The 20,297-nt window shown below is 42.2% G+C and overlaps 1 protein-coding gene across 3 annotated transcripts in view; it reads right to left on the minus strand.

Annotated features, from left to right (window-relative positions):
• Positions 1 to 20,297, minus strand: part of ADAMTS17 (ADAM metallopeptidase with thrombospondin type 1 motif 17) — an 86,203-nt gene that overhangs the window by 61,346 nt on the left and 4,560 nt on the right. For all 3 annotated transcript variants that reach the window (XM_039359086.1, XM_039359085.1, XM_039359087.1), the window contains exons 3-4: positions 13,421 to 13,583; positions 528 to 700 (exon numbers count right to left, since the gene is read on the minus strand). In XM_039359086.1, the coding sequence (XP_039215020.1) occupies positions 528 to 700; positions 13,421 to 13,583 (336 nt within the window). The remainder of the gene's footprint in view (positions 1 to 527; positions 701 to 13,420; positions 13,584 to 20,297) is intronic.

The following is a 20,297-nucleotide window of genomic DNA, read 5'->3' on the forward strand; positions in this document are numbered from 1 at the left end:
CTTCTTAAAAACTTCCAGTGAAAAACTTCAAAAACTTCATGTTTTCCTTCTAAGCACACAGATCCTATGCCTCTGAAGTGCTAACTAATATTTATTATCAGCGTTTATTTCTACATCTTATGTAGGGAGCATAAATGTGAAGAATATGAATTATTTCGTATTTCATTATTTCAAAGCTTTAAAGAGGGGATTGTCTTCATTTATGACTGCGACTTTTTTTTTTTTTTAAATTCATATTCAAGAGTTGCAGTTGATATTCTGCAATGTTTTATTTTTCTTGGAAGGAACAGAAAAGAAATTGCTTTAAGAAGGTCCAGCCTTTAAAAACCTGCAAGCATAATGTGTGTGCCAGTAAGCCATTTTAAGTCTTACTTTGTGATTTGACAGTAAACGCAATGCCTTACAGCAAGGACCTCAATTAATAAATACCCCCCTTTGCCTGACAGCAATGTTCTATTTGCTCAAATCCTGACATGCATGCCAAAATGAACATTCTGGTTTCTTTTAGAAGCATGGTGTTCACCTACCATGTTCATCACAGTAAGGATGAATCTTTGAGCCGCATCAATTCCGTGATATTGGACCATGTCAGCGTCAGCCACCACAAGCGTTTCCACCGTGTACTCATTTGTGAGATGAATGGCGTTTCTCCGTCCTTTCCAGTCGTGGAGAACCTTGCCCTTCGGAGGCTTCTTTTTTTCTAGAAAGCAAAGAACTTGTTTCAAAAGCTCCGTCTAATACGTTTGGCTTTTGGTGCTCTAGCAGTTTAGAAAAACTCAGGAGACCTATGCAAATATCAATAGCCCTTAGACTTACTGTATAGGCCATCCCATAGTGCTTTACGGCACTCTCTGGGCAATTTACAATGTCAGCATGTTGCTGTGGTCTCCATTAGAATTCTTTAGGAGGGTTAATATTTCTCATAAACTCTCATAATGAGAAATGTTAACTCTCCCTAAAGAATTCTAACAGAGACTAAGATCAAGATAGACTATGTCATCCAATACCTCAATAGCAAGACCGCTTAGACCAGTGGTTCTCAACCTTTCTAATGCCGTGACCCCATGTTGTGGTGACCCCCAACCACTTATACATCACCGGGTGCCAGGGGCGTGGCCAAAGAAAAGGGGGAAAAATGGCAGACAGCCTTGTTTGGCGACCCCTGTGAAATGGTTATTCGACCCCAAATGGGGTCCCGACCCACAGGTTGAGAACCACTGGCTTAGACTTATATGCCACTTCACAGTGCTTTACAGCACTCTCTGGGTGTATTTTCCTCAAGAATCTGGGTCCTCATTTTACTGACCTCAGAAAGATGGAAGGCTGAGTCAACCTTGAGTCGGTCAGGATCAAACTCTGGGCTTTGGGCAGAGTTCGCCTGCAATATTGCATTCTAATCACTGTACCACCAGAGCTCAAGAAGAGAATGTTTTTAGCTCAGAGTTAACCTATATAGGTCCCTTGGTGCTCTCTGATCTTGGTGGTTTCCTTATTCTGATGATGCTGCCTAGGTAATGAAGCATCTGCAAGAAAACCACCAAGCTCAGAGAGCACCAAGGACTCCATAGTCTTCCTCCTGTTTCTCTCTCCATACCTCACTGCCTTCTAACATTGATGATGTTACCTAGTTTGGCAATGAAACATCTGCAAGAAAACCATCAAGCTCAGAGAACACCAAGGACGCCACAGATCTATGCAAATCAGGTCGGGCAAAGATAGGCCTGCCTGAGAATTTATCACATAGATGTTTCCACAATTTTAGAACTGCTTTTATGAAGGAATGTAGAACTTGGGAACGTGGAAGGAAGAAAAACAAGAAGAGAGTGATTAAGAAAGAAACTCCACACTTTATTTGCCTTAGTATAGGACAGGACAGAAAGGAACTTCACTATGTTTTCAAGACTGATGCTAGTTCTTCAGGCTAGGCAAGACGGGATTTTTTTTCTCTTCCTTATATTTACATCAGGAAATAATTGGCACAATGAAGATTTTAGACACAGAGATTGGACAGTGGAAAAACAGAATACTCTCACTTAAAGCTCCGTGCACTTTTCCTTGACAGAAATCAACAGCAATTCTTCCATGAAACTGATACTGAAACTATTAGGGGAAAATGCAAAAAATAAAAAAAAATAAAAAATTGGCACTGCCTAACTTCATCTGTAATTAATATCAAGCCTTCTGTTCATCCACATATCCACCCCATCCCATCAGCACAGCATTCGTACACATTCAGCTCATCCCCTATCAAAGAATCTGGCAGGTTTTGTTTTATTGCTTTTTTTGCCTGAGGCACTTACTATCATCACCTATAGCTCTCTTCCCCTCCGTATTCCATACCAAAACACAAGATATTTATGCCCTTTCCCCTCCTAAGAAAGCAAAACATTAAGCAAAACAAAGAGAAGGGGAAGTATACACCCTGGAAATACCCTACTTAGATAAAGATCAGTCTTACACACATACCCCCACACAGAGAATCTTAATGTTGAATTAATAATAAATAATAGCAATTTCTCCATCGGTAGCTACAATCTCACTCAACCTGTCTGGGCAAATTCCTATCCATCTGCACTGTCTGTGTGTGTTCAAAAACAGGATATGAATTATTAAACTAGACATATTAAACCCACCTCCTCCTAAAGCCCTAAGGCAGGAATCAGCCATTTTCCATTAAGAACTTCTCAGCACAGAGCTGGCAATTCAGCTCCATCAGGGCTTATTAGGCCTTTCAGTCCTCCATCAGCCAAACCCGGTTTTTATTCAACTAGAGTACGTGAATCGGTTTTAGACAATCATTTCTGGTCAGTGACCATATCTGGGATTCAAAGAACTTTCCACAGACATCCTCTCAAAATGGCTTCCTGGGATGGATAGAGCAGTGTTCCAATATCTACAGGACTGCCACCAAGAAGAAGGGGTCAACTTATTCTCCAAAGCACCTAAAGGCAGAACACAAAGCAACGGATAGAAACTAATCAAGGAGAGAAGCAACCCTAGAATTAAAGAGAAGTTTCCTTGACAGTTAGAACAATTAATCAGTGGAATGAGTTGCCTCCAGAAACTGTGCGTGCTCAATCCCTGAAGATTTTAAGAAGAGACTGGATGAAGAGCCGAGGTGGCGCAGCAGTTAGAGTGCAGTACTGCAGGCCACTTTAGCTGACTATGTTCAGCAGGTCAGCGGTTCAAATCTCACCGGCTCAAGGTTGACTCAGCCTTCCCTCCTTCCGGGGTAGGTAAAATGAGGACCCAGATTGTTGGGGGCAATGTAAATATATATATACACATTGCTTACTGGTGTACACCGCTTAGAGAGTGCTTGCACTTAAAGCGGTATATAAGTCTCATAAATAAATAAATAAATAATGAAGAGTTGTCCAAAATAGTGTAAGGTTTCCTGCTTGAGCAGGGGGTTGGACTAGAAGACCTCCAAAGTCTCTTCCAACTCTGTTATTCTGCTAGTGTGTTAAGTAAAAATACATTGATTGGGGGGGGGGGAGAGGAAAATGTACAAAAATCAAGGGCCCTCCCAGAAGGCACCGCACAACAAATTGAAAGCTTGGCTACGCACACTGCATTCAGTCTCATGACTACCCAGAGTATCAGTTCAACCCACTGGGAAAAAGAGGATTTCAGAACAGCAGAAAGAACAGAGATGGGTTTTTATTGCATTTTGGAACTGCTTTTTTAAACTTACTTTTATCACTTTCTGACCCGTTTAGTGAAGGAGAATGCGTGGTGAAAAAGGAACTCGAAGACTGACAATTTAACTAATTTATTTTGCAGCATTGAACAAAGGGACCCATCGGATTCTCTCAAGTACCAACTAAATCATACTTCAATAGGAGATCTTCAACGAATGGGTGCACATCAAGTCCCCTCCTTGTCCCCCCTCCCAGAAATAAAGTTTTTCCTGCAGACAATTTGCTAAAATACAGGCCTAGACTACAATAATGGTGGATTAAGGAAGGGGTGTGTGTGTGTGTGTGTGTGTGTGTGTGTGTGTGTGTGTGTGTGAGAGAGAGAGAGGGAGAGAGAGAGAGAGAGAGGGAGAGAGAGTGTCTTTCAACAGAGCAAGCCAATTGCTCCATTCTTCTCCTGCATCTGATTTATGAACCTTTGAATGCGATTCCTCTGCAAGTCAATAAAATCCCAAACTAAAATAAACAGCAGCCATTAAAGAAAGGATTAAATGAACAGCACCCGTCTCCCCTTGAACAAACTGATATTATAAGCTCTGCGGCTCAGATGTGGAGGGTTAGCAGAAAGGCAAATAAAACACAAAGAAGAGGCGCTGAGGCCAAGGAGAACATAGACATGGAATAGTAAATTGAGGAGATCTTCCAAATGAGAATGAGCCATAGGGGAAGAATCGGAAGAGAATGGTCAATGGGGTGCTGGAGTATTTGTTCTGCCTCCAAACACCAATGATAGTACTCCAGAAAGTTAAAAATAATTAAAAGTGGTTGAAGAACAGTTGGAGGAATTGGGGATGGCTGGTCTGCTGAAAAGAAAGACTAGCAACCTACGCTCTCCCTTTTCGGAATGTGATGCATGATAGCAGTATTCCAGTATTTAAGAGGCTGCCACAAAGAAGAGGGAGTCAACCTATTCTCCAAAGCACCTGCGGGCAAGACCAGAAACAATGAATGGAAACTAATCAAGGAGAGAAGCAATCTAGAACTAAGGAGGAATCTCCTGACACTGAGGACAATTAACCAGTGGAAACTGTAGGTGCTTCAGAGGTTGTAAGCGCTTCACCACTGGAGGTTTTTAAGAAAAGACTGGACAGCCACCTGTCTGAAATGATGGGAGGTTGGACGAGAACAGGCATGTCAAACTCGCGACGTCACGTGACGTCGTGCGACGTATCACAGCTTTTTCGCCATTGCCGGCAATGGGGTGGGTGCGGTTCCGGTATGATGAAACCGGCCCGCGAGCCGGCAGTTTGACACCCCTGGACTAGAAGACCTCCAAGGTCCCTTCCAGCTCTGTTCTGATGGATTGAAATCTTGCAAAATAGCTACATTCAAGAAGGTAAGAAGAGCTTTCTGGATCATGCTCTAGATCTAGCTCGTCTAGCTAGATACATTTGGAGAAGCTCACAGATTTAGGATGGAGGTGAGAGCTTATTTTCACTGTCATTTCCTAACCACTAGCGCTGAAGGCTTGCTGCAGCAAAATAACCATTGGAATTAGTCATCATCAATGCCTGATCCAGAGGAATCTGTCCAATTCTCTTTGAGAACCCTCCAAGCTGGCTGCCTTGAGCGAAAACCAGGCATCAAATTCCAGCGTTTCACTAGGCTCTGTGTGAAAAAGTGTTTCCTTCCATTGGTCCTGAATCTCCTGCATTTAGTTTCAACTGGAAGCCTTTGAAAACCAACTTTGCAAGCAGAGGGGGTGGGGAACCCTCTCTATCTGCACAATTTATGTCACGCAGGATTTTATATGCTTGTAGTTAACGGACCACAAATGAGGTCATCTTTCCTCAGAGAAATTGCTCCAGTTGTCCTTTTAGGTGCCTTTTTTTTTCCGTTGTTGTTCTGCAATATTTTTAAAGGCACAAGCAGGCCTCCATGATAGTCTCCGAGCAATCTAATCCAGGATTTATATAAGAGTAGGCGTGCTTCCCTTCCCCTTTTTATTGACCCCTGGATTGATTTTTCCGTGTATTTTGTTTTAATAGCATTTCAACACAAATGACATTTTCTTCTAGCTATTCATGTTCCATTATGAAATGAAGAGAGAGAGTGGGGGGCAGTATAAATTGTTTAAAAGTAAAAGTAAATATAAAAGTTTCCCCTGTTCAGTCGTGTCCAATTTTAAGGGGTGGTGCTTATCCCTGTTTCTTAGCCGAGGGAGCCAGCGTTGTCCAAAGATGTTTCCGTGGTCATGTGGCCAGCATGACTATACATCAAGGTGCATGGAATGCTATTACCTTCGCATGGAATGCGAAGTGGCACCTATTGATCTACTTCCGTTTGCATGCTTTCAAACTGCAAGGTTGGCAGGAGCTGGGGCAAGGAACAGGAACTCACCCCATCACAAGGTGCTTGGGTCTTGAATTCGGGGTCTCAGCTTTCCAGCTGACAAGCTCAGCGTCTTTAACCACTGAGCCATCACACACCCCTTATAAATGGCTTAAGAGCCCCTTATCATGAGAAGAGCTATAAGAGGAATGAATGAGAGTTATCTGAAGGAGAGATTACTGTAATCATAAAACTTGTCAGGAGATCGTAGTGAAGAATTGGCCTCTGTTTATCTCCCCAGTGTCTTTTCAGTGCCTCCCCAGTCAAACCAATTGCTGACTCAGATGATAGAAAGTAAATTTCATCCAAAATTAGGGCTTTTAGTTGGACCCATACACATAAATTGAGTCCTACCCTTATTAATTAGGTTACTGCTGAAGACTATTCAGAAACTTCACAGGCCTCAAAACACAATTATATCCCTGCCAGAAACCCAGCTATTTGAAACACATCTTGCCAGTTTTAAAACACTCGTTCCTGTGTTCATTTTCAAGCTCTTGCTTGCTGCTCTGATCTTTCAAAGCTTAACAACGGCTGAGGATCTCAAGGGCCACCTACTTTACGTAAATCTGTCCAGTTATAAATATATCCTTAGTAATGCCATTCAGAGCCAGTCTGGTGTTGTGGTTAAAGTACCAAGCTTGAAAGGCTGTGAGTTCTAGTTCTAGTTCCACCTTAGGCATGAAACCAGCTCACTGTCCTTGGGCCAGTCACTTTCTCTCAGCCCTAGAAAAGAGGCAATGGCGCACCACTTTTGAAATCTTGCCAAGAAAACTGCCAGAATTTGTCTAGGGCTAGGCAGTTGCCAAGAGACAACACTGACGCAAAGTTTCCAATAAACAAAGAAAATAAAAATCCCATTCCAGCAATACAGCAAGGCAGATGGAAACATGGACAAATGTTTTGCTGTCAGAGACATCTTCAAAGGAAGATAAAACAAAAATAAAGATGGTGGGTTCAACTATGCAATCAATGACTTGTCGTAGTTTTTAAACTTCTTGTCCCATTTGCTGCGCATCTGATTGTCAAATATGGGGATCCTTTATCTGCTCACAATAATATAAACGGTACCTGTAGCAGCTTATTTATTATATCCTTACTGAACCATTCTCCAGTCAGCTCAACATAGTTCTTATGGGTTTCCCTCATTCCCAATTTATCTTTGTAATAACTCTGTGATCTAGGCATGGCTGGATTAAAGCTATTCTTAGTAAATTTACCAAGGTTAAGCTTCATACTAGGTGGATATATGAGAATATAAACACAATCCGATGTTGGTTCATTTAATCACCCGGAGGAATTGCACTGTTCTGCAAAATAAACTTTCATCTTCCTGAACAACAGTGAAAACCATGGTCTAAAGAATATACATCTTGTTCATTTCTAAGTAATGATATTCAGCATAACCATCATAAATAGACAAGGGCAATTAGGGGTGCGAATAGAATCTTTAACAACAATCAAGGAGTACAATTTTGATATGCTCAAGGTTGACTCAACCTTCCATCTTTCTGAGGTCGGTAAAATGAGAACCCAGATTGTTGGGGGCAAGATGCTGACTCTGTAAACCGCTTAGAGAGGGCTGCAAGGCACTATGAAGTGGTATATAAGTCTGCTATTTCTATGGCCATTACTATTTAAATTAGATTTAAAATGAGTTAGCACAGGAAAAGCAATCCTTCCGTAGACTGTGGACTCAATAGATTTGGAAACTATAACTCCTCGTATTTCCAGCCAACATGCTTCAAAGAACATCACATTAGGAAAATCTGAGGTCAAGGAACATAGGTATACATACAAGATGGTTGCCAGTTTTACAGCCTGTAATGCTTTGAGTTCACAATTGATCTAACACAAGCTGTCATCAAAAAATGCACTTGTTCCTATTACAACATGTACTTCCTAATAAGGGATAAGAGAGTTTTCATTACATTGCTTGCTATTTTTAGCATGCCTAGTTTTTGGCCACAACAATAGGTGTTCCAAGCCAAGTTAAACCTACAGCTTAGAAGAAATAACATGGCAGAAGGATGATGGTTAAAGATGCAGGAGAAAATTATTGAAACCTGGAGCATTACGTGTTTAGGATGCATGCCTGGGAAAGAGTGATCCACAGTTGATACCTGAGTCTTGGGTAAACTGGAACATCTCCTAAGCATCATTATCTCTTGTGAACTTTGAAATTTCCAACTTGAAACTTCAAAATGAACAGCACTGTGGTGGAAATAAAATAATTGGCTTTTGAAAAAAAAATCTTCAGAGCTTTTTCTAAACTATGGAAGCATCCTCAGAGCTTCTTCTAAATTATGGAATCAATAAAAATTTGCTTGCCTAATGGCAAGATGCCTTTATTTTTCTGTGTTCGCCTAATTACAAGTGCTTCTATGAGTAAGGCAAGAATGCTCTAATGAGTATTGTCTATGTAGTCTCAAAAACAGAAGAGGACAAAACAAAAACCAAAAACCAAGAAAGTCCAGTTGCCTCTTGAAAAAGCACCTTTGGGACAACCGTGACTTGGATGACTGAGAATCTCCACGGACATTTAGCCATGCACTTTGGGAGGAACCCCCTTCGAATGGTGTGGGAGTATGAACAGATTTCCAGAAAACATCGGAGACTACAGGAACCATTTGCGCTTCAGTTGGAGATGCAGACAACAGAGGCTCATCCCCAACAGCTGCACCTGTCTTCAACAGTGAAGGGACACAGGGCAAAAAGCATCTTGCAGCCAAGAAGGTTCCACATAGGTGGCCCTGAGGACACAGGTTAACCTCCAAGCGGCCTCAACGACTCTCTAAAACAGTGGTTCTCAACCTGTGGGTCGGGACCCCATTTGGGGTCGAATGACCATTTCACGGGGGTCGCCAAACAACGCAGTCTGCCATTTTCCCCCCCTTTTCCTTAACTGTGCTCCTCCCTTTTATTCTATTGGCTTTTGAAAGCCAATAGACTAGACTCTCTTGAATAGAGTCTAATTCTATTGGCTTTCAAAAGCCAATAGGAATTGTCCAGGCTGTCTCTGCCCTGCTGAGCCCGCCAAAAGTCCCATTCTGCAAACGGTGCTGCACCAGTTGAGTAGTCCTCGACTTACGATTGGTTGAGTAGTCCTCGACTTACGACCGGTTGGGGGTCGCGGCATTAAAAAGGTTGAGAACCACTGCTCTAAAAGAAGGCAAATGACTAGCTGTCTGCAAGGAATATAAATCCTTGCATTCCCCACCCACCCCACTCAGCGCTGAAGACGCGTCTTGGATGAGAAGTGAAAGATCTTCAAAGAAAAGCACCTTTGGAACAACCATGACCTGGAGACGGAGAATCTCTATGGACACAAAAGAGGCCATTACAGAACTCTATCACAGGCATAGCTTAGGCTACTATTTTCTTTTACTAGCAAACAATATTTTTTCCCCCTCATATCCTATTTGGGAATAGGGATTTTAAGGTTTGATTAAACCACCTAGGGAGACCAAATACCACAATGTGTTTCAACTTTTCTGACTGCTTATTATTCAGAAAATTTACACGACACCTGCTCCCTTAAGGTACTCTACAAATCACTAAAATCGGAACATCTGTTAAAAATAAAACAACTATTAGTGACAGAATTAAATCAGAGGCTCCATATTGCAATGGCACTTAGACTTATACACAGCTTCGCAGTGCTTTGCAGTCCTCTCTAAGCAGTTTCAGCAGAGTCAGCCTCTTGCCCCCAACAATCTGTGTTTTCATTTTGCTGACCTCGGAAGGATGGAAGGCTGAATCAGCCGTGAGTTGGTCAGGATTGAACTGCTGGCAGTGGGCAGTTAGCCTGCCATACTGCATTCTAACCACTGCACCACTACTGCTCGATACAAAAAGCTTGGACATCAACTGGGAAGATGGAGGGACTTCACAGAAAAGTCCTAATAGGTTTTGTAAGGATAGTGGCAGGAGAGTATGTATTCCGCCTCTTATCAGATATAGTTCTATCCATACATTTATGATTCACAGCTCATAATTTCAGGAAACGCAGGGTTTATGACCAAATACAATTTCCCCCAATCTAGAACCCCACACATGCTTTAACACTTCATGTAATTCTTCATTGCAGATAATTCTGCAAGATGTAAATCCATACATCTGAAGGGTACCCAGTTTGGGTGATTATATGTGCACCCAGCCAGTTGGGTTTATTGGCCCATTTATGACTAACAAAGCCGAGCATAGCTTGGGTGAGCTTAGTCACAGATTCTAACCCACAGCAAACCTAAAGAAATTTATTTTGACTATAGCCAGCCTACAGATTGTTCCTCTTAAATCTGCTTAGGGGTACGATATTTGTTTTGTTATTGCCGGCCCGATTTTTGTTTCATGTTTTGCATTCTGATCGAATCTTTGTTCTATAATTTATGCCTTGAGCCTCACTGTCTTAATTTGGAGTTGGGCGACACCTAAATTGACTGATTGGATAAACGAATGAATGAATGAATTACAATCTTCACCGACACTTGAGATTTCTTTCCCCTTGTTTTTTTCATGCCTGCCTTTTTTTGTTTGCTTTTTAGACATTAAAAATAAAGCCAGTGTGTTCCTTTGAAACGTGTCCCTATCTCTCCCATGATTTAAGACTTTACAAGAAAAATGTGGTTTAGCAAACCCAAACTTTTGCAGCTGACATATTTCAGAACAATATACTGGGCTGGTGGCCTTGTCTCAGAGGGCAGATTTGCTTTGTTTTCAGCTATGTTTTATACCAAATCCATCCTCTGTAATGAGCGTTTACATCACCGGCTGAGATCTCAGGGAAAGAGATTAAGAAAGGAACACTAGACTCCCAGGAAAACAGCACGTTTGCAGCCATCAAAAGAACCATTACATGTTTGATTACATTCTTATAGCTTAAATAAGCATTTCTCAAGAAAGGGTTGAGATGCTTTTTCTCCCAAATATTTGTGCAGTTGATATATTTAACCAAACCAGGAGGACGCAAAATAAACGTGTTTCTGAAGGTGCCAATCAGATTATTATTATTGTTGTTAGTTGCGAAGTCGTGTCCGACCCATCGTGACCCCATGGACAACGTTCCTCCAGGCCTTCCTGTCCTCTACCATCTTCTGGAGTCCATTTAAGCTCCTGCCTACTGCTTCAGTGACTCCATCCAGCCACCTCATTCTCCGTCATCCCCTCCTTCTCTTGCCCTCCATCTTTCCCAGCATCAGGCTCTTCTCCAGTGAGTCCTTCCTTCTCATTAGGTGGCCAAAGTACTTGAGTTTCAACTTCAGGATCTGGCCTTCAAAAGAGAAGTCGGGGTTGATCTCCTCCAGGACTGACCAGTTTGATCACCTTGCAGTCCAGGAGACTCGCAGGAGTCTTCTCCAGCACCAGAGTTCAAAGGCCTTGATTCTTTGGCGCTCAGCCTTTCTTATGGTCCAAATTTCGCAGCCATGCATTGCAACTGGGAGAACCATGGCCTTGACTATACACACTTTTGTTGGCAGGGTGATGTCTCTGCTTTTTAGTGTGCTGATTATAAACTTCTCTAAAAAAAAAAAATACAATGCTGCACCTTATTTTCTACAAATGTTGCGTTCCCACAATGCAGGTAGTCCTTGACTTACAACACCATTAAGCCCAAAATTTCTGCTGCTAAGCGAGACAGTTTTTAAGTAAGTTTTGTCCCATTTTTACCACCTTGCTTGTCACAGTTATTAAGTTAGTAACACAGTTGTTAGAATAAATCTGCCTTTCTCTGTGTGGATGCCACTTCTGGAAGTCAGTTCTGGGCCTGGGCAACAAAAAATTAGCTCCTGGTTTTGCTGAACTGGTGTGAATCCCACCACTGGTCATAAGTCACTTTTTTCAGTGCCATTGTAACTTCAAACAGTCACTAAATGAACTGTTGCAAGTTGAGGACTGCCTGTACATAATAAATTATGATTTATTATGATTTATTTCTGTATATAGAAGATCATATTTCTGCCTTATATAAAATGTTAAGTCAAAATAAGCCAAGCGAAGCGTAGCTTAGCAACAATGTTCTGGTTTCCATAATGTGGTTTGATTTTTGACTTAGCCCTTGCCGCTTGGACATAAACATTGATGGTTTAATACGTTGTGAGAACATAGCGTTATCAGGATAATGGCCATAGTATTATAATCCCCTTGCAACACTGTTTGATCTCTTCTATTGTCTACAAATAATATGTGATCCACCCTGTACACAAGACACACAACTGAGATTTACGGCATTCCACAGGCTGATGTAATGTACACCACAAATTCTCCACAGCAGGCGAAAGGAGGCTGAAGACATGGGCTGTTTCTGCTGAAAATACTTTTGCATAAGTTTGAACGTTACATGGAGCCATGAACACAGGCTTGCAAACCATAGTTATTGAGTTTGGAGGGGTGCTGAAGAGTAGGCAGAGTGGGGAATTGATGCCACATGAATCACGGCTTTGTGTCCATGATGTAAATTTCATCCTTTGTGTCATTTGCACAACGATGTCAACGATACACGTGACATAACGTCATTATGAAACATATCGGATGCCTACGGTTGAGTTCCTACACCACGCTAAGCCAAAGCCAAACATATCACATTGTGGCTTAACACGTTGTAGGAACGTATCCTAGATGCAGCGCTCTGAGTACTGAGATGCCATTTTGATGTATTGGATCATTCGTTTTCTTTTTCTGAAAAACCCTCAAGAGGTCTGACAGAGTATGAAACTGCAGGGTAAATACAAAACCCCACATATTTTTTACCATTCTTTTGTCATTTGTAAACCTTGTAACAAAGTATTCTTTGTGTTTTTCCTTGTGTTTGTATACTTTTGAGAATCTTTGGGCATTTTAAAGACTAACACATTTATTAATCTAGGGAATGTCAGTGTCACTGTTCCGCTGTTTATAAGGGTTTCAGGTGTGGACGTGTCAAATGAGGGGCTTTTGATGGGTCTTGTGATGGGAGTTACATCCAGTCAGGGTCCCTGGGAGCTCAACTGCTGGGGGGAGGGAGGGGGCTTCTATGGGTTAGTTGAGGGTCAGTGCTGTCTCTGGTGATGTGCCTGATATGGATTCTGAGGGGTCCATAGGCCGGATGTAGGTCAATGGGTCTGTTGGTGGAATTGCATGTGGAGTGCCAGGCTTTTATGAACTCGCGAGCATGGCGGGTGGCGGCGTGGCCGATGATTTTTGTGTTGCTCCAGTCGAACTGGTGCTGTTTGGTGTCGAGGTGTGTAGCAACAGAAATTTTGGGCTTAATGGTGGTTGTAAGTCAAGGACTACCTGTATTGTGGGAATGCAGCTTTTGTAGAAAATAAGGTTCCTTTGGAACTTAAGGTGTGGCCCTGATTCTTCCAGACTGACATTAAGTGCTGTAACCAAATGGATCTCTACTCACCCACCTGGTAACACACTGCAATGCTCCATCGGGATCGTTGACTTCAAAGGACGGCCTGGGCTGGATCTCTTCCGCCTGATGAAGTGCTCTTTCCCATGGAATGACAGTTCAGACCCGTTTACAGGCTGTATCTGCACCTGTTCTAGACCAATCTGGATATGGCCAACCTGTCCACCAAAACAGAAAACCACCCCAAAGGTTAAATGTCTGAGATTCTCCATCATCCCCAAAGGTTCTTCAGAACTGAAGAAGGGTCTAGGATGAGAAGCAAAAGGTTTTCAAGGAAAAAAAGAACAAGGAAGTCCAGTTGCCATTTGGAAAAGTGCCTTTGGGACACTTAAAGGTTAATGCTGGGTCCAAAAATCCTGTCATTCCACTTCTTCGAAGGCAATTTGTAATTTCGCTTAGGGACTGCTTTGGGTTTAGGTGAAGGTGGAGTATGCTATTCCCGGTGCTGGTTTTTTCACCCCCCTCAAACCTCTTTCCATCCTTTCAAAGCCTCTCTTTTGGCACACGTACACCCCAGTGTGGGTAAATAAAAAACAGAAGTGGCCTCTCCTATGGTCTTGCCTTGGGATTGAATGGGGGAACCTAGAGATGCTGGACCCCTGGAGAGAAGATTGTGCGGTGAAAGAATTGAGAGAAGATCAGACATTCACATGGAACCCTTGGTCACCTCCTAGCTATGAAAGTGCCCGTGCCCTACATGTGCTTTGCAAATTCCTCCGTTCTTTTTCCTTTTGACTGCAGAGAAGGAAAGTTATTTGGAAAGCATATGAGCTGGCAGAACTAGTGAATTTTTTAGAATGAGCTGAGATTATGTCTGCCCAAAATGTTTGAGCAATCAAGAAAACAAGATCCCATCCCAAAAGACAAAACATTTCTTGCTACACTGGAAATAATGTCTACAAAAGAGGAGTGCTTTCTGAGCTTGGTTGTTGTCTTACAGAAGTTTTATTACCCAAACTAGGTAACATCCTCAGTGCTAGAAAAGGGAGCAAACCGCACTCTCTTCTAGCACTGATGATGTTACCTAGTTGGGTAATGAAACGTCTGCAAGAAAACCACCAAGCTCAGAGAGCACCAAAGACACCTCATTTCAACCCTGAGCTGCAAATATTCATTTTATTGGTATTGTCTAGAAAAGCTTGTGATCAAGACTTCATACTCGTAGTTTCCAACCGTTCCTTTCATGCAGATGTTTGGCAACTTAATGCTTATCGATAACATGGTTAAGCAAAATATTTAACATACACTCCTGGCTGAAAACACCCCATAAATGTCACCACTTTTGGATCCCCTTGATCTGACTATCCACTCTGCAAAGATCACAATATCAGGATTTAAACCCCAATAATATATATATATTAAGGAAACTGCATCTATGTCACTTTATTCACGATTCACATGAAAGCAGTCCATAAAGACAACTGAAGCAGCACAAAAACATTCACTGGCTAAACTAAGATGATAAATCTAACTATGATAACACCCCATCACCACCACCAATCAGCTTAAGCCACAAAGAGACGCTGGGAAAACAGTACCCTGCAAGGCTTGCAAAATGCAAGAACAGATGAAGTCAAGTCTAACTCTAACGGAAATACAAAGTAAACGGGATTATTAAATCAGGCCCTCTGCAATACCACGAAGATATTTTTAGCTACTATAAATATACAATATATAAACCATTTTTAGAGTTTTCTACAAAATCTCAACAATCCTTCAGTAAAAAAAGGATGTAGGACACTCATCTCTCTAATTTCACTGTTATGCAAACCCACTATAGAGGAGAAAGCTAGGAATACAACATTCGTTTAAAGATTTCTCTACCAGCCAGTCACCCAAACAAACTCTCCAGGATATAGAACAGCTGTCTGCATTAATGTGATTTACAACCTACATTACATATGTGTTATAATTTATACAGACTCACACATACCACACACATTCCTTGCCTTTGCTTGCAACCCAGATGTGTCATTAACACAGCACAGCTCCAAGCAGTCCATAAGATATAAGCTTAAATGTAAGAGAGCCATTCTCTCCTATATTACAAGATTATTTAGCCAAAGCAGGAAATGTTTGGAAAAAAAACAAACCTCTTTCCAGCCATTTTAACTGTGTTTTGGCATTCTAACCAACGCATCTGATCTAAATCCTCATCCTTTTAGGCACGTGGTGATTGTAAACCTTAGGAATGGAAGCTGCAACCTTCAGAGGAACCCAGCAAGACTTAAGTGTATTATTCTCGCAGTTAGCATCCAACTCCTAGGAAGAGTGTCCCACTAAACCCTTGGTACAGTGCCTGAGTTCACTTCCTAAAGGTGTGTTTCTCAACCTTGGTGATTTTAAGATTGCTAGAGCTGAGGAATTCTGGAGTTGAAGTCCCCAAAGCTTAAAGTTGCCCAGGTTGAGAAACACCATCCTAAATTGAGAAAACCATGTTATGGATTAGCACAACGATCCGTAATGAGGTTGTTTGTGATGCCACTTCAGGCTCTTTCTGATCAAGCCATCAATGAAACAAATGAAACGAACAAGGCTTACATTTTTCAAGATGACCAAAGGCTTCAAAGCAAAGGCTGTATTGGAGATTCTCAATCATCCAGGGTGTTTTTCAAAAGGCCACTGGACTTTAATTATTTTTTGCCTTGAAAATATTTTCGCTTCTCACCCAAGAAGCTCCTTGAGTTCAGAACGGAAGAAGCTTCTTGGATGTGAAGCGAAAAACGTTTTCAAGGGGTTAAAAAAAAAAAAAACAGAAAAAAAGTCCAGTTGCCTTTTGGGAAGCACTTTTGGGACAAAGGCTGTATCTCATTAGAGAAGCCCGTAGAGCAGGGGTCTTCAAACTCAGCCCTTTTATGACTCATGGACTTCAATTCCCAGAAGGCACGCTGGCCGAGGAATTCTGGGAGCTGAAGTCCACACGTCTTAAAGTTGTCAAGGTTGCAGACCCCTGCTTTAGGGTCTTTGACAAAGGTTATCTGGAGGGTTTGAGGAGGAGCTTTCATAACATGCAAATGTAGAGTAGCTATGCAGAGACATGTTCCAAGGAATATCCCCTCTCCACGTTGTAATTAAAGATCCAAGAACAGGTGGGACTTTGGTCTTGTTTCTTCATGCAGTTTCCACAGAATAGAGGTGGAGGGCTGACTTGTCTGAACATTCTTCGCTGAGCTCTCCACAAAAGATGAGGGGGGGACCCAGAGGCAGAGAATAAGCATGGAATGCTTATTTGTGCCATCAAAATGCCCATTCTGCCCCTTGTTTACTTTATGCAGCATGCAGACGCTAGCCAAAAGGAGTGGAATTCTGCAGGAACGGCCTGATGTTTAGACTGAGGCTATCGTTCTTTGGCACGATTGAGGACACCTACAATTCACCCTCTAACATGGGGCTGCCCCTGAAAAGCATCTGGAAGCTCCAGTTGGTTCAAAAATGCAGCAGTCCGCATGGTTTTGTGCAGACTTCCGGGTGCCCATGTGTCACCTCTCCTACTCTGGGAGTTGTACTGATTGCTGATTTTCTTCCAGGTGCAATTCAAGGTGTTGGTTGTTATTTTTAAAGCCCTCCATGGCATGAAATCACGTTATCTGAGGGACCATCTCCTGCCAGTCATATCCACCCAACCCACTAGAGTGGGACGGCAAGGAATGTTGTGGGTCCCGTCCCCTAAGGAGACACATCTGGCAGGACCCAGAAGGAGGGCCTTCTCCGTGGTGGCTCCTTCTCTTTGGAATATCATCCCTGCGGAAATTAGACTGGCCCTCACCTTGACACTCTTTCATAAGGCCCTGAAGACTTGGTTCTGCCAGCGGGCCTGGGGAACCCAGAATGTGATGGAGCCCATCAAATGGCTTATTTGGTTGTGTGATGGAGCCGGGGGGAGAGAACAGGTGAGGGTGGGTTATTGTTTTTTATTTATTTTTTATATTGTGTTTTTGTTGTCTGTAAGTTGCCTAGAGTCGCTGTGAGCGAGTAGGCAAGTATATAAATTTTCTAAATCAAATCAAATGTAAGAAATTCCTTTCAGTTGGAAAGGAAACACATCATCGAAAAAGCCAAGGTGACTTGCTTCACACCTTTGGGTTATGCGACATCAAGTCAATGTCCCATTTTAGTGGACAGGCAGCCCTCAATCTATCCACCAGTCCTTTTAATGTCCAGTTGGATTTTTAATCACCTCAGAAAAGGTGCTTTGTAGCTTGTAAGGCGCTTCCGGCCATCGTAAAATGCCATGTTGCCCCATGGTCACGTGATAACATTCGGAAACTTGGCGACTGCTTCACATTTACAATTAGATGCAGCATCCCACAACCGCGTGACCCCAATTTGTGTCTTTTTTGCTGGTATTTGGCAAAAAGCGCCCCTCGCGAGAATAGATTTGGGCTTACGACTGAGTTAATGATGCTTGTAAAAATGGTCCTAAAATCGGGTCAACACGGAGGTCCGGATTTACAGTCCTTGTGAGTTCCAGCCAAAATTCCAGTTCCAATTGGGGCCATAAATCAAGGATTACCTGTACATCACCTTTTCTCCAGAATGATGCTTCGCACGTTACACTAAGCATTACATTTTCCTTGGTCTGGGTTTACCGTAGGTGTAGTTTTGGTGTATTGTGAGAATACAACCAGATGTTTCTTCTAAGAAAGGTAGTTTTCTAAGTGAACGAAATTATGAATAGAGAGAAACATGATCGCTCCCCGGGGCCTGAAGAGGCAACGCCAGACAGGAATAATCTATATGGGAATAAGACCTCCCACCAATTTTTCTACTGTGTCGTTTTTCTAGACAGTGCAATTAAATTTAAAACACGCATAAGCTGTGTTAGTCCAGCAGGGTTATCCGTGATTAACTGTACTATGCTTTCCCTCAATAATTCTGTTTCCTTTGTAGGAAACCCTGAGCCAAAAAAACAAAGAGCCAAGGCTGAGTTCAGGCAACATGTAAGGCTAAAACAGGGCGACTGAATTTGTCAAATAAGTAAGCCAGTTTAATTTGCTTAACTGGCCAATTTAATTTGTCAAGTAAGTGAGACGACTGACCTCCAGCAAGGTAAATTCATCTCTGACTTGATCTTAACTTCTGGTGAATTCCAGAAAGAAATTACTGGAGGATTAGTAGGATGAAATGGATGCCATCATTACAATCATTTGTTTAGCAACTGTCCGTAGTTACGATGAAACTGAAAAAAGTGACTTATGACCATTTTGTACACCTAGGACCATTGCAGCATCTCCACGGTCATGTGATCAATATTCGGGCACTTGGCAACTGGCATGTACTTATGACGGTTGCAGGGTCTCGGCGTCATGTGTTCACCATTTATAACTTCCCAGTTGGTTTCTGACCAGCAAAGATAATCAGGGAAGCCAGATTCACTTAACATCTGCATGACTCGCTCAACTGCAGCGATTCGTTTAACAACTGGGCAAGAATGATCATAAAATGGAGTGCAACTCACTTAGCAACTGTCTTGCTTATGTTGGTCTCAATTGTAGTCACAAATCAAGGATTACTGGTACTCAATCACCATTACTTTCTGCTTATTCTAATTTGTAAAAATAGATTCAGAGACGGAGAAAAAAAAAACCCCAGAAGACATTTAAGTTCAGAATATGGCTCCTGGAGAGAACCCAATCTCAGTTGCCTTGATGCCTTTCTTTTTCCATCACCAAAGCAACGCCCTGGCGGTGCAGTGGTTAGAATGCAGTACTGCAGGCAAACTCTGCCCGCAGTCTGAAGTTCGTTCCTGAAAAACAGAATAACAAGGTTGGAAGGGATCTTGGAGGTCTTCCAGCCCAACTCCCTGCTTCAGCAGGTGACCTCATACCATTCCAGACAAATGGTTTTCCAATTGCTTCTTAAAAACCTCCAGGGTCGGAGCACCCAAAACATCTAGGGGCAAATTGTTCCACTGATTGTTCTCACTGTGAGAAAATTTCTCCTTAGTTCTAGACTGGTGACCGGGCTCAAGGTTGACCCAGCCTTGAATCCTTGGTAAAATGAGGACCCAGATTGTTGGAGGTAAGATGCTGACTCTGTAAGCAGCTTAGAGAGGGCTATAAAACACTATGGAACAATATCTAAGTCAAAGTGCTATTGCTATTGCTTTTACAAAATTGGGATCAGCTTCTTAGAGCCTACAGCTGTCCCAAGTTATATTATGTTCTCTATTGCAAGTCTAGGAGTACTTTTCAAGATGCGTAGTTTTTCCCTCTGTCTGCTCTCTGCCAACGTTGATGCAGTTAGCAAGGCTGGAAGGGGACCAGCAATAGGAGCTGGTCCATGTTTCTTGCTCCAGTGGTTAACTCATTGTGTAGCCCATGTTATTTGATTTATGTATGGTGCACAGATGTCATAAGTGTAACTGCTCTTCACAATCATGGCTTTATTCTTCCCCAGATGGAATTCCTATTAAAAGTTACACCAAGTCTTGGAAGAGAAAGGAGGGTCAAACAACCGACTTAAAACAGGGGAGGTGTTTTCAATATCAGATCGAGGAATGCAGCAAACCACAATGTCCTTGAGATTTTCTTATTCCTCTCCTTAACTTTCTGGGACTGAAGCTGATTGCGTAGGGGAAAAAAAAATTACACTTGTATATACAGTTCCTGAGTTACCACTATGTTTGGGACCAGAATTTCCACTGCGCTTGTTAAGTGAGTTACTCTCAATTTTATGATACTTTGTCACAGTTACTAAAAGCAAATCGCTGAGGCTGTTCAGTGACTCATACAGTCATTATGTGAATCTGGCATTATGTAAATCTTGACTTTGCTTATGAGACAAGTCACAAAAGGTGATCACGTGACACTGCAACCTTCATGAATATGAGCCAGTCACTAAATGCTCAGGAGCATGTTGCAATAATTGTG

Source organism: Crotalus tigris, unplaced genomic scaffold (genome assembly GCF_016545835.1).
Source record: "Crotalus tigris isolate CLP2741 ecotype Arizona unplaced genomic scaffold, ASM1654583v1 scf7180000019068.10715455, whole genome shotgun sequence".
In the NCBI taxonomy this organism is placed as follows: Eukaryota; Metazoa; Chordata; class Lepidosauria; order Squamata; family Viperidae; genus Crotalus; species Crotalus tigris.